This window comes from Mus musculus, chromosome 11 (genome assembly GCF_000001635.26).
Source record: "Mus musculus strain C57BL/6J chromosome 11, GRCm38.p6 C57BL/6J".
Taxonomy (NCBI): Eukaryota; Metazoa; Chordata; class Mammalia; order Rodentia; family Muridae; genus Mus; species Mus musculus.
Window position 1 is genome coordinate 120,344,100 of NC_000077.6, and position 11,314 is coordinate 120,355,413.

The 11,314-nt window shown below is 55.1% G+C and overlaps 1 protein-coding gene, 1 long non-coding RNA gene and 1 other non-coding gene across 4 annotated transcripts; 1 reads left to right on the forward strand and 2 right to left on the reverse strand.

The window, feature by feature from the left end:
• Nucleotides 1-1,587: 1,587 nt before the first annotated feature.
• Nucleotides 1,588-4,396, reverse strand: Actg1 (actin, gamma, cytoplasmic 1). 2 transcript variants are annotated; one of them, NM_001313923.1, is made up of 7 exons: nucleotides 4,326-4,396; nucleotides 3,870-3,998; nucleotides 3,537-3,776; nucleotides 3,393-3,437; nucleotides 2,812-3,250; nucleotides 2,538-2,719; nucleotides 1,588-2,434 (listed from the first exon to the last, which is right to left on the reverse strand). In NM_001313923.1, the coding sequence occupies exons 5-7, from the start codon at nucleotides 3,245-3,247 to the stop codon at nucleotides 2,291-2,293; spliced, it is 762 nt and encodes a 253-aa protein (NP_001300852.1). In that variant the 5' UTR covers nucleotides 3,248-3,250; nucleotides 3,393-3,437; nucleotides 3,537-3,776; nucleotides 3,870-3,998; nucleotides 4,326-4,396; the 3' UTR covers nucleotides 1,588-2,290. The 2 variants fall into 2 exon arrangements, with proteins under 2 accessions (NP_001300852.1, NP_033739.1); NM_009609.3 differs by lacking the exon at nucleotides 3,393-3,437.
• Mir6935 (microRNA 6935) lies at nucleotides 3,251-3,314 on the reverse strand. Its single transcript, NR_105900.1, has one exon. It is a non-coding gene; the product is annotated as a microRNA 6935 (primary transcript).
• Nucleotides 4,397-4,578: 182 nt separating the features above from the next.
• Nucleotides 4,579-7,091, forward strand: 0610009L18Rik (RIKEN cDNA 0610009L18 gene). Its single transcript, NR_038126.1, has 2 exons — nucleotides 4,579-4,763; nucleotides 6,658-7,091. It is a non-coding gene; the product is annotated as an RIKEN cDNA 0610009L18 gene (long non-coding RNA).
• Nucleotides 7,092-11,314: the final 4,223 nt, after the last annotated feature.

Genomic DNA, 11,314 nt, shown 5'->3' on the forward strand with positions numbered 1-11,314 from the left:
CTCTTTTTGTCTGTAATGCTGTATCTTTAAATGTATTTATTTCCAGGACAGGTCTTTCCCTGTAGCCCTGGCTGTCCTGGAACTCTGTTGACCAGGGGCTGGCCTCCAACTCAGAGAGATCCACCTCCCCCTGCCCCCAGAGGGCTGGGATTAAAGGTGTGCACCACTGCCTGGCTTATTGTGTGTATGTATGTGTGAGGGGGGTTATTTTGTTTAGACAGGGTCTCACTTTGTAGCCCTAGCTGGCCTGGAGTTTACTCTGTAGACCAGGTTGGCCTCAAACTCAAGAGATCCACCTGCCCCTACCTTCCCAGTGCAATCACACTCAGTTTTTAAAATGTTTTAAAATTATTTTGGGGTTGTTTTTATTTATTCACAGGATTTCTCTGTATAACTGTTAGCTGTCCTGGAACTCACTCTGTAGAACAGGCTGGCCTTGAACTCAGCCTCTGCCTCCCAAGTATTGGGATTAAAGGCATGCGCCACCACTGCCTGGCTAAAATTATTTTGTTAATGTGTGTTTGCCTAGATGAATTTATATGCAACGATTTATATGCAACAGTTCTTGCAGGAGCCCAGAAGCCAGAAAAGGGCATGGGGTGCCCTGGAACTAGAGTTACAGGTACTGAGAACTAGGTTCTCTACTCTTAACCACTCTCCAGTCCCACCAACCCCCATCCACTTTAAAAAAACAAAAAACAAACGAACAAACAAACAAACAGGGTCTCAGGGAGGCCTGGCTGAATTCACTGCATATATAAAAATGACTTTTGAGGGGCTGGAGAGATGGCTCAGCGGGTAAGAGCACCCTTCGGAAGAGCAGTCTTCCGAAGGTCCGGAGTTCAAATCCCAGCAACCACATGGTGGCTCACAACTATCCATAAGGAGATCTGACTCCCTCTTCTGGAGTGTCTGAAGACAGCTACAGTGTACTTACATATAAATAAATCTAAAAGACTTTTTAATTCCTGATCCTGTCACCTCCACTTGAGTTGCTAACGGGCATGCCAGCATGCTCAATTCAGGTGGTTCCTGGAACTCAACCTAGGGCCTGGCAAGCACTCAGCTCCAACATCTATTGAAATGCATCTCTAGCCCTAATTCCAGAGCCTCATCACCCTAGACTGTTCCCATTGAGCAGCCAAACCCTAACCCTGTGCTGACAGCACCACCTTTGGATAACCAGTCTTACCAGGTTGTCTATGTGGCTAAGCTTCATTCCTGTATAGAGGAATAATGTTGCATGGCCTCTTAAAGGCTGCAATTGTTAAGACATCTAGGTTACTTCTCTTTTGACCATGGCTACATTCCTTACTTGTTCATGACTTGATAACACCAGAGCTGCCTGCTCTCCTCACCAATGCTTCTGTGTGAGGCCCTTCATTGTGGCTGCCTGTCTGGCCTAATTCCTTACCCTTTGAGAATGTGGCAGGGAGTGAACAATCTGCTCCAAGCATGGCTGGCTTTAAGCTGGGGTACAGGCTTTCTTACCAATGGGAAGGCTTTCTGCTGCTAGGCAACCAGACACACCTTTCCATTTCCCAACTCCACCCTACCCCACAGCCCTGTGCCAAACCAGAAAAACAATGGTCAGTTACTGCAGCACTTTTATTTCTTTACACAATGACGTGTTGCTGGGGCCTAATGTTCTCATTGAACAGTAGAAAACCAAAATTTGTCATTTCTTAAAGAATTGAGTACAAAAAACCTTACATAAATTAAAGAATGAATACATTTACAGGTGTCGATGCAAACGTTCCCAACTCAAGGCAACTAACAACCGATGGTGGTCAGGAGGGAAGAAACCAGAACTGAAACTGGGTCCTAAGGCTCGGACTTTCCCACCCTGTTAGACTGGCAAGAAGGAGTGGTAACTGGTTCAGGAACCCTTGCCAGCCTCAGGAAATCCTGGAAGTCTGCTGTTGGTTAATACCCTGCACAGATCACTCAGTGGTGCTCACAGAGATCCACCAGGCTGGGGCTTTCTCATCTACAGCGTGCTCTCCCCAGCCCCCAAGTGACCGAGCCACATGAACTAAGGACTAAATCAAGATATGCACAGGGTATTAAACATATACCAAGGGAGCAGTTAACTTGAATACAAGGTCAAAAATCAGCAACAAGTTCTACGATCCAGTGCTGATATCAGATACAAGCTTCAAGGACAAATTTCTTTTCAAAGGCTTATTCCAGTTTCATGAGGCTAGCATGAGGTGTGTACATTTGCCAGGGCAAATTGATACTTCAATATCAGCTCATGCAGCAGATGCCTGGCACCTGCTCAGTCCATCTAGAAGCATTTGCGGTGGACGATGGAGGGGCCTGACTCATCATACTCCTGCTTGCTGATCCACATCTGCTGGAAGGTGGACAGTGAGGCCAGAATGGAGCCACCGATCCAGACTGAGTACTTGCGCTCAGGGGGAGCAATGATCTGTGGAGGAAAAACACTGAATGAGCACTCATGCCCTTCCTGTGGGTCCCACTTCCCAGCCACAGGTCCTAAGGCCAGCTCAGGCCGGGTGGTAGCCACTCACCTTAATCTTCATCGTGCTAGGTGCTAGGGCTGTGATCTCCTTCTGCATCCTGTCAGCAATGCCTGGGTACATGGTGGTACCACCAGACAGCACTGTATTGGCATACAGGTCTTTGCGGATATCCACATCACACTTCATGATGGAGTTGAAAGTGGTCTCATGGATACCACAGGACTCCATGCCTAGGGAACAGAGCTCATTTAGCCACTACATTCTGTGTGTTCCATCCCTTCTGAGAGCCCCTTGGCTCCTAAATCATGTTGTGGACACCTACCCAGGAAGGAAGGCTGGAAGAGTGCCTCCGGACACCGGAACCGCTCATTGCCAATGGTGATCACCTGCCCGTCGGGCAGCTCGTAACTCTTCTCCAAGGAGGAAGATGATGCAGCAGTAGCCATTTCTTGCTCAAAATCCAGGGCAACATAGCACAGCTTCTCCTTTATGTCACGAACAATTTCCCTCTCAGCAGTGGTGGTAAAGCTGTAGCCCCGTTCAGTCAGGATCTTCATGAGGTAGTCTGTCAGGTCCCGGCCAGCCAGGTCCAGACGCAAGATGGCGTGGGGAAGGGCGTAGCCCTCATAGATGGGCACTGTGTGTGTGACCCCGTCACCAGAGTCCATGACAATGCCAGTGGTGCGCCCAGATGCATACAAGGACAGCACCGCCTGAATGGCCACGTACATGGCTGGGGTATTGAAGGTTTCAAACATTATCTGTGGAAAGACAAAGAACACCTGAGTGAGTGAGTAGCAGGGGCCCTGAGCCTCCCACACCCACACTCTGCATGCTGCATGCCACAAATGTGATGTGTGAAGAAAAAAAGAACAGAACGCAAGCAGAAACGCAAACAGAAACCTGGAGGCTTCAGGGAGGAAATGCCAGGAGAAGAGGAACAGAACCCTAGAAACACCAAAGAAACGCTTGAATGTCAGGAAATGAGGCACAACACAAAATGACTCGTCACGCCCAAGGGGAGGCAAGGTCCCGGCTCAAGCATACCTGCGTCATCTTCTCTCTGTTAGCTTTGGGGTTCAGGGGGGCCTCGGTCAGAAGCACCGGGTGCTCCTCAGGAGCCACACGCAGCTCATTGTAGAAGGTGTGGTGCCAGATCTTCTCCATGTCGTCCCAGTTAGTGACAATGCCGTGTTCGATAGGGTACTTCAGGGTCAGGATACCCCTCTTGCTCTGGGCCTCGTCACCCACGTATGAGTCTTTCTGGCCCATGCCCACCATGACGCCCTGCGAGAGAAAAGGCCGCGGTCAGACTCGCCCCACCCACCGCGCGACCCGGGCCCAGAGAGAACACAAGGGAGGCCACTCCTCTCAACTAACCTGGTGTCGGGGGCGCCCTACGATGGAAGGGAACACGGCCCTGGGGGCGTCGTCGCCAGCAAAGCCGGCTTTGCACATGCCGGAGCCATTGTCAATGACGAGTGCGGCGATTTCTTCTTCCATTGCGATCTGCGCAGGAAGAAGCCCCGGAATTAGCGCAGCCCTCACCGAACTCAGAAAATGTCCTCGGCCAGGGCCGAGCCACCCCGGAGGAGTGCAGTCCCCACCCCGGGCGGCGTAACCGTCGGCTACCGGCAGCGCCCCGTTCCGCCGCGGCGAGGAGGGGCTGCGCATTGCGTCGGGCCCCGCCCTGCCCCCAGCCGCGGCTGCAGACCCAGGCCCACCCGTCAGGCGCCCTGCGCTCCGCTCCGCTCCGCAGCGGTGCGGCAGGCAGGGTGAGCGGGAAGAAAGGGCCACAGGAAGTCACTGGGCCAAGCCCGGGGAGCGGCAGCTTACCGGCGAAGGACGCGGCGGCGACGGAGGAGCGGCAAGAAGCGCAGTGTAAGCCGGCGGCGGAGTGTGAGACCGACCGCGGCCTCCCCCGCCGCTATTTAAGCGGGAGCGGGCCGCGCGCGCGGGCGGGGGCGCGCGCGGCCCCAGAACATGTCCATATATGGCGATCTTTCCAAAAGCCGGGCGCCTATTGGCCCGCCCGCCAGGGACACGTGGGGCCCGGGCCCGCCCGCCCCTGGCCCGCGCCGCCGCCAACGGCCCCGCCCGCGCCGCCCCCGCGCGCTCGCGACCCCGGGAGGCCCGGTTCTTGCTCGCGGGGGTCTCGGCGAGTGGCGTGCGTGCGATCGGCCCTGCCCTGCCCCGGGACTGCCGCGTAGCAGGGAGGGCCCGGGCTGCGCCCCGAAACTGCCAAGCCCGGGGCGGGCCGCGCCCCGATCTGGGGTGAGTCCCGTGGCCCCCGCCCCTATGTGAATCCTGTGCCCCGCACACCCCCCAGGACCTTTCTCTACAGGGTCCGTGTGTGCCTGGCTGGGGACGGGCTGGAGGGATTCCCGGGGGTCCGGGGAGCGGCCATCACATCCCAGTCACGTGGGAGAGGGTCACCAGTTCTTCCACTTCAGCCATGTCCCTTTATTGGAGGAGGGGTCGTCACGGGGTTGGGTGTCCCTGGGCATCAAAGAAGGTGGTGGTGGTGGTGTGAGTGGGCATTGTGTTATGCTGGCTTTGCGGGACACATTGTAGGGAAACTGAGGCAGGGGAAGTCTCCCGACTTTCAGGATGGTCCAGCCCCGCCCCCCGCGTGGGTCAGCTGGCGAGACTCCTCTCCACTGATTATGAAGTCCGGGTCAAACTGGTTTTGGGCACAGAATGCTTAGGCCTTAGTCCCCTCCGGACAGGCGTGGGGGGCGGGCCGGCCTCGCTGCCCTTCTCCCGGCTGTTTGGAAACTTGTCACCCTTAGCAGGGTCGTGGCGCTGCCGTCCTAGATGGTGCCTGAAGAGAAAGCTGGCACGGGAGTTAACCGGGTTTTATTTGTAAGCTTCTGGAATGGTTCATTGTGGAATGAAGCGGAGGGTAGCAGTGAGGTGAGGGACTCCAAGGTCACAGGGCACAGAGCTTGATTCGAGCAGGTACGGGGTGCCACTCCCACCCTATGCACAGGCGCTCTCAGGCAGCCCTGCAAGGTCAGCTCCCCATCTGAGACATGAACACAAGACCCAGGGGGACCAAGCAGCCTGCCCTGCTTACCTGCTGGCCATAAACCCGTGCCAACACTCAGTCACCTTTTGTGCAACATCAGGCCTAGAAAGAAGGGCGCTGGCCCTGTGGTTGTACAGAGGTGCCTGTCAAATGGGAGCACCACCCATGAGGGGGATGCAGGGCTGGACCTCCAGGACCCCACCATGAGCCTACAGGAGCTAACAGCTAACTAACACTTGTAGGTGGGGGTGAGAGTCGTGGGGAAAGTGGAAGGTTTCGGTGAGCACTCACACCTCTGACACGCCCATGGCTACCCAAGAAGTACTGCCGGGGGCCTGGCCCTCAAATCCGAGCCTTCTCTTAAGACGCCTTTGTCTGCTTGTGTGCAGAAGGCGCTGCGAGCACGGAACGGCCATGTAAGGCCGGGTTCCCCCGGCGGGGGCGCCTTGTCCCGCCGCGGGACCAAGGTGCAACTCAGGTGTGCGGGTGGGGGCAGGGGCGGCGGGCGGCGCGCGGCCATATTTGGCGATTTCGACCCGCGCTCCGCCCGCCGCCGGGAGGCCAGTGGCCGCCCTGAGTCACGGGGGCGGACGTAACGGACGGGGCGCCGGGCCGCGCTCCTCGCCTTATTTAGTCAAGCAGGCTACCCATTGGCCCGCAGGACAAAGGCGGTTCCGGCCGGTGCGCGCGGAGACCCTCGCCTGTGCGCTTGGGATCCGAGACGCAGCCCTCCCTGGGGACGCGGGGGAGGGGTAGCCCCAGCCCCGCCGGAGCGGAGCCGCAGCCCGGCCTCCTAACGCGGTGCACGAGAAGGAGGCGCTGTGATTTGTCAGTTTTGCAACTGGGCAGTGTGAGGGAGGCCTCGCCCAAGGTCAGGTCCGGGCTGTTCTTGCCTGCTGTGGAAGTTGGCGGCCCCACCCCACTTGGAGCAGGAATTGAGAATGCCTGGCTTCCGTGAGCCTGCAGGCCAGGGCTGCAGGCTCACGATTGCAGGGCTGCCAGAAGTGGGCGTGTCTCCGTTGTAAAGAAAGACTCAGTCTAGAGAAATGATAAAAAACATTTTTCCTTTGCTGGCTTTGGTCGGCTTTTATTGTGACGTTGTTGCATCTTATTTCATATTCCGGTGGATTAATGCAGCAGTTGAAGAGTTGGGGAGATTTACTGCAGGCTGGCTCCATCCGACACCCTCCCAGGTGGTCACTGCAACCTGTCACTTCCTTCTCCCTGCGGCCACTTTGGATTCCCCGGAGAGTCCGGTCACCTCTGTGCTTGGTACCTGGATCCTCCAGCAAGGCTCCGCCCACCAAGGCACTTCATACTCACTTTCTCCTTGTTAGGCAACGGGAACGAGAAACATGGTCTCCACTGTTCCTGCCCTCAGGGGTGTCAACCTAACCTTAGAACAGAAGAGAGTGAAAAGGCCGGGAGCATCAGGCCAGGTTTGGAATGTATGCCAAGGTTACCCTCAGTAAGGGAGCTGACGTTACAGTGTAATGAGTGAACTCCTCTGATGTCTTTGAAACTTTTAAGTAAACCTAAAAGCCCAGAATAAAAAGGGAACTGTAAAAGTCTGAGGAGCTCAACGTCTAAATAACTGGAGTCCACGTTCCTGTCTAGGCCTTTGCAGACACATCACATGCAGGTGGGGACATCTTGTCTGTGCCGAGAGGTACAGGTCTGGCCTTTCCACTGGAAGGGAGGCAGTAAACCGAGGGTGAGTCTGAGCCAGCCTCGGGTGGCAGAAGCCAGGACACATTACAACCATGAAGGTCAAGGGTCTGCACACATGAAACAAAGTGTGTTGGCCAACAAACAGAGCCTCCCCACCCACCCTTAGGAAGGGCATCTGCCCGGCTGGAGGAGGTTCCCAGCTGCTCCGAGGTGTGCCCAGCCACTTAGTGCACCTGTGTCAGACCTGAGGCTGACTAGGCAGGCCTGCCTGCCTAGGCCTTGGCCTGATCTCAAAGATTCGCTCCACCTCGGCTGGGTGTGGTGGCCCACACCTTTGAATCATTACTCTAGCAGCAGAGGCAGGCAGATCTCTTGTGAGTTCAAAGCTCACCTGGTGTACACAGTGACTTCCAGAACAGCCTGGGCTACATAGAGAAAACTGTCTCAAAAAAGAGAAAGCTCTTCTCTCAGGACCTTGCTCCCTGTTATGCCCACTAAGCCGCTCCAGCACCCAGGGACCATCTGTTCCTCACTGCTGTGGTGAGATGTGGATGTGGTAAGTGGTCTGAGAAAGTGTGTCCAAGGGCTGGCTGCCTCCTCCTGAGAGACATGCACCTCCTAAAGCTGATAGCCCCCTTGCAGCTCTTACCCACTTTCTGCACAACAAGAGGCAGATCCTGCAGCCACCTCTAGTCCTCTGACCAGCCCCGCTTGTCTGTACCTGCTTCCAGTTCAGCTTTCATTTTAGCAGGCTGGCCACCCCAGTCAGGTTTCTGATCTGTTCCATCCATGCTCTGCGCACCTTGGTGTCACTGACTGGGTTCCACCTCTGCCACTGACTGCCCCCACCCCCAGGCCCATGGACTGGAGGCTTCTGTTTATACCCACTGAGTAGCTAGCCACAGAAACTCCATCGTGGGCTGGTGAGATGGCTCAGCAGGTAAGAGCACTGACTGCTCTTCCAACGGTGTTGAGTTCAAATCCCAGCAACCACATGGTGGCTCACAACCACCCGTAATGAGATCTGACGCTCTCTTCTGGTGCGGCTGAAGACAGCTATAGTGTACTTATTTATAATAAATCTTTGGGCCGGGTGTGGTGGCACACACCTTTATCCCAGCACTCAAGAGGCAGAGGCAGGTGGATTTCTGAGTTCGAGGCCAGCCTGGTCTACAGAGTGAGTTCTAGGACAGCCAGGGCTATACAGAGAAACCCTGTCTCAAAAAAAAAAAACCCAAAAAATAAATAAATCTTTGAGCCTGAATGCACAGGGCTGACCGGAGCAAGCAGAGGTCCTAAAAATCAATTCCCAACAACCACATGAAGGCTCACAACCATCTGTACAGCTACAGTGTGCTCCTAGACATAAATCTTTAAACAAAGAAGCTCTGTCCTTTATGAAGCTGGATGTGGTGCACATGGCAGGAAGCCAAAGGAAGGGAGAGGGAAGGCTTCTCAGCTCAGGAGGTGGCAGCGGAAGTGAGCAGGGCCTGGACAACCGAGCAAGTGGGGCAGACCCGGTTCCCACTTCCATCGTGATCCTAAAATGCAGGGTTTGGAGCTGTGGAGAGAAAGAATCCCCCAATCCAAGCTCTAGTGATCCCAGATGGGCAAGGAGCAGCTACCCAGGAGGTGGGACAGGGAAATACACAGGTCAGCCAGACCTCCTGCTTTAGCATGGAGTAGCCTACAGAGCTAGTGTGGCTCAGGGCCTGTGTACCACCCTCAGGAAGTGGACACAGCGTCTGACTGGGAGCCAGGTCAGGGCTGGACAAGGGCAGAATGCTGGTGCTCTGGACGGTCTGTACCCTGCCACTGCCCCAGCAGTCATGGAGGTAGGCAGAGGCTAGGCTGGAGTTCTGCGGGTCACTCTGACCCTGCCATTACCCCTCCCGGGGCGGGGCTCGGGGGTCAGGGGAGGAAGGTGTGACCCGGGCGAGCTCAGTGAAAGTGTCTGGACTAAAGGACTAAATCCAGTGTGTGGCCCGCTACAGTAGTGAGTAGACCATTCATCCCCCTTCAAGCCTCTGGCCACCCGCATCCTTGGAGCCCAGTCCGCAGTCCATTTCGCTCATTGGGTCCTCAGCATATGAGGCTGAGAGTTCGGGAAGGCCACCTCAAACTTCAGACAGGAGGAAAGAGCCACCTTCCAGCTCCACCACCACCCACCCCACCACCACCACCACCCCCTTGAGTCCAAATCCTGGGGCGGAGCAGGAGAACGCTGGGCCGGTACTATGCGCGCAGCTGTCCCAGGTGGTTGGATGCTGGGGCAGTGACCTTGGGGTTCGAGCCTGGGTACAGGGCCCAGCAGATGGCGCCCCTGGCATGGCCCCTGCGGGAGGCAGGTCAGTGGCGGCCAGTGTCATTCCTATGTGGACCGCCAGGTGGGTCCGGCTACTGCCACTTAGTGAGGGGTGCAGCACACCTGCGGTTCCAAGTCCTCCTCACCCTAAAGGCCAAGAGGGACCAGGAAACTACTAACCAGGCAGGGCTAGGGCGGACCCACCGCTGAGTCATCTCCGATAGGGGAACCCAGGCAGGGCTGCGGCCAAGCGGCGGGTGACCTCAGCTGGTGCTGACGCACGGGGAGGAGGTGGGGTTGGTGCAGCCAGCACCCAGAACAACAGATGAGGAAAGAACAGGTTCACTGCCAGATAGGACCGGCCCAATGGATGTCTGGGAGCAAATACTCAGAGACCCCAAAGTACAGACAACCGTGACCTGGCTTGTCTGTCTACTATTGTGGGAGGTTAGCTCCCAGCTTTCCTGCCTTGCACTTCCTGGGTGTCACTGGGTTATACCATCACGGAGCCACCTAATAACTGTCATTTCTAGGAAAAGGAAAAGGGTGGATACGAGTAGAGAGAAGGTAGGTGCAGGTCACAGAACAGGAAGTGGCTCAGATTCGGGGTTAGTGTCGTCATCCCCCCCACCCCACCCCCTGCCCCATCCCCAAGAGTCAAAAGCTTTATTTTTTTTCCACCTCTTTACCTTTTGTTTTTGACTTATTTATTTTTGTTTTTCGGAACAGGGTTTCTCTGTGTAGCCCTGGCTGTCCTGGAACTCACTCTGTAGACCAGGCTGGCCTCGAACTCAGAAATCCGCCTGCCTCTGCCTCCCCGAGTGCTGGGCTTAAAGGCATGCGCCACCACGCCGGGCTGTTTTTTATTTTTGAGACAAGGTCTTGCTATGCAGTTGCTCTGTAGACCAGGCTGGCTGCAAAGTCATATTAAGCTTTAGGATTAAAGTCAGCACCACCCCTCCTCATTGTCGTGTTTCCAGAGACAGTGTTTCTCTGTGTAGCCCTGGTTGTCCTGGAACCTGCTTAGTAGACCACTAACATCAAACCCAGAGATCTGCCTGCCTCTGCCTCCCCAGTGCTGTGATTACAGGTGTACACCACCACACCTGGCCTGAAATTTTTCATTTTTAAACTTTATTTTGATGTAATGTCAAATATAACTGTTTTTAAATGTGTTGTAACTGACAGATTAGGTTCGTTGTCTCTTGTCATTTCTGAGCCATATACAAGGTGGTCCAGCATGCTGCTCTCGTGCCTTACAACACAGCAGCAAACGTCCTTGACAGTAGCCTGCATAGAGGCTGTACGTCGGGGATGACTTTTGCCCAATAGTATTCTCGAGTGTTTTTTTATAGATATAACCCAGGATCACTGCATTTTATTGCCATCAGCACTCATACTTTTAATTCCCAAGACCTCTCATTCTGTGACTATTCATAAAATTAGCTACAGGTGCTGAGACTGCAGCGGGTATCCAGTGCCAGGGCAGAGAGATGACTCAGCAGTTGGGAGTTCCCACTGCTCTTCCAGAGGACCTGAGTTTAACTGGCATCACTCATCCTGGGAGACTCACAACTCCCTGTTAGAATACCATGCGTGTCACACACACACACACACACACACACACACACACACACACACACACACACACACTCACATGCGAGACCTTTTAAGTTGGAGAACAAGCCAGTAAGCAGGACTCCATGGCTTCTGCTTTCTTTTCTGCCTTTGGGTTCCTTCCTTGATGCCTGCCCTGACTTCTCTGGATGATGGCCTCTCAGCTGTGAGATGAAATGAATCCCTCCCTCCCCAAGTTGC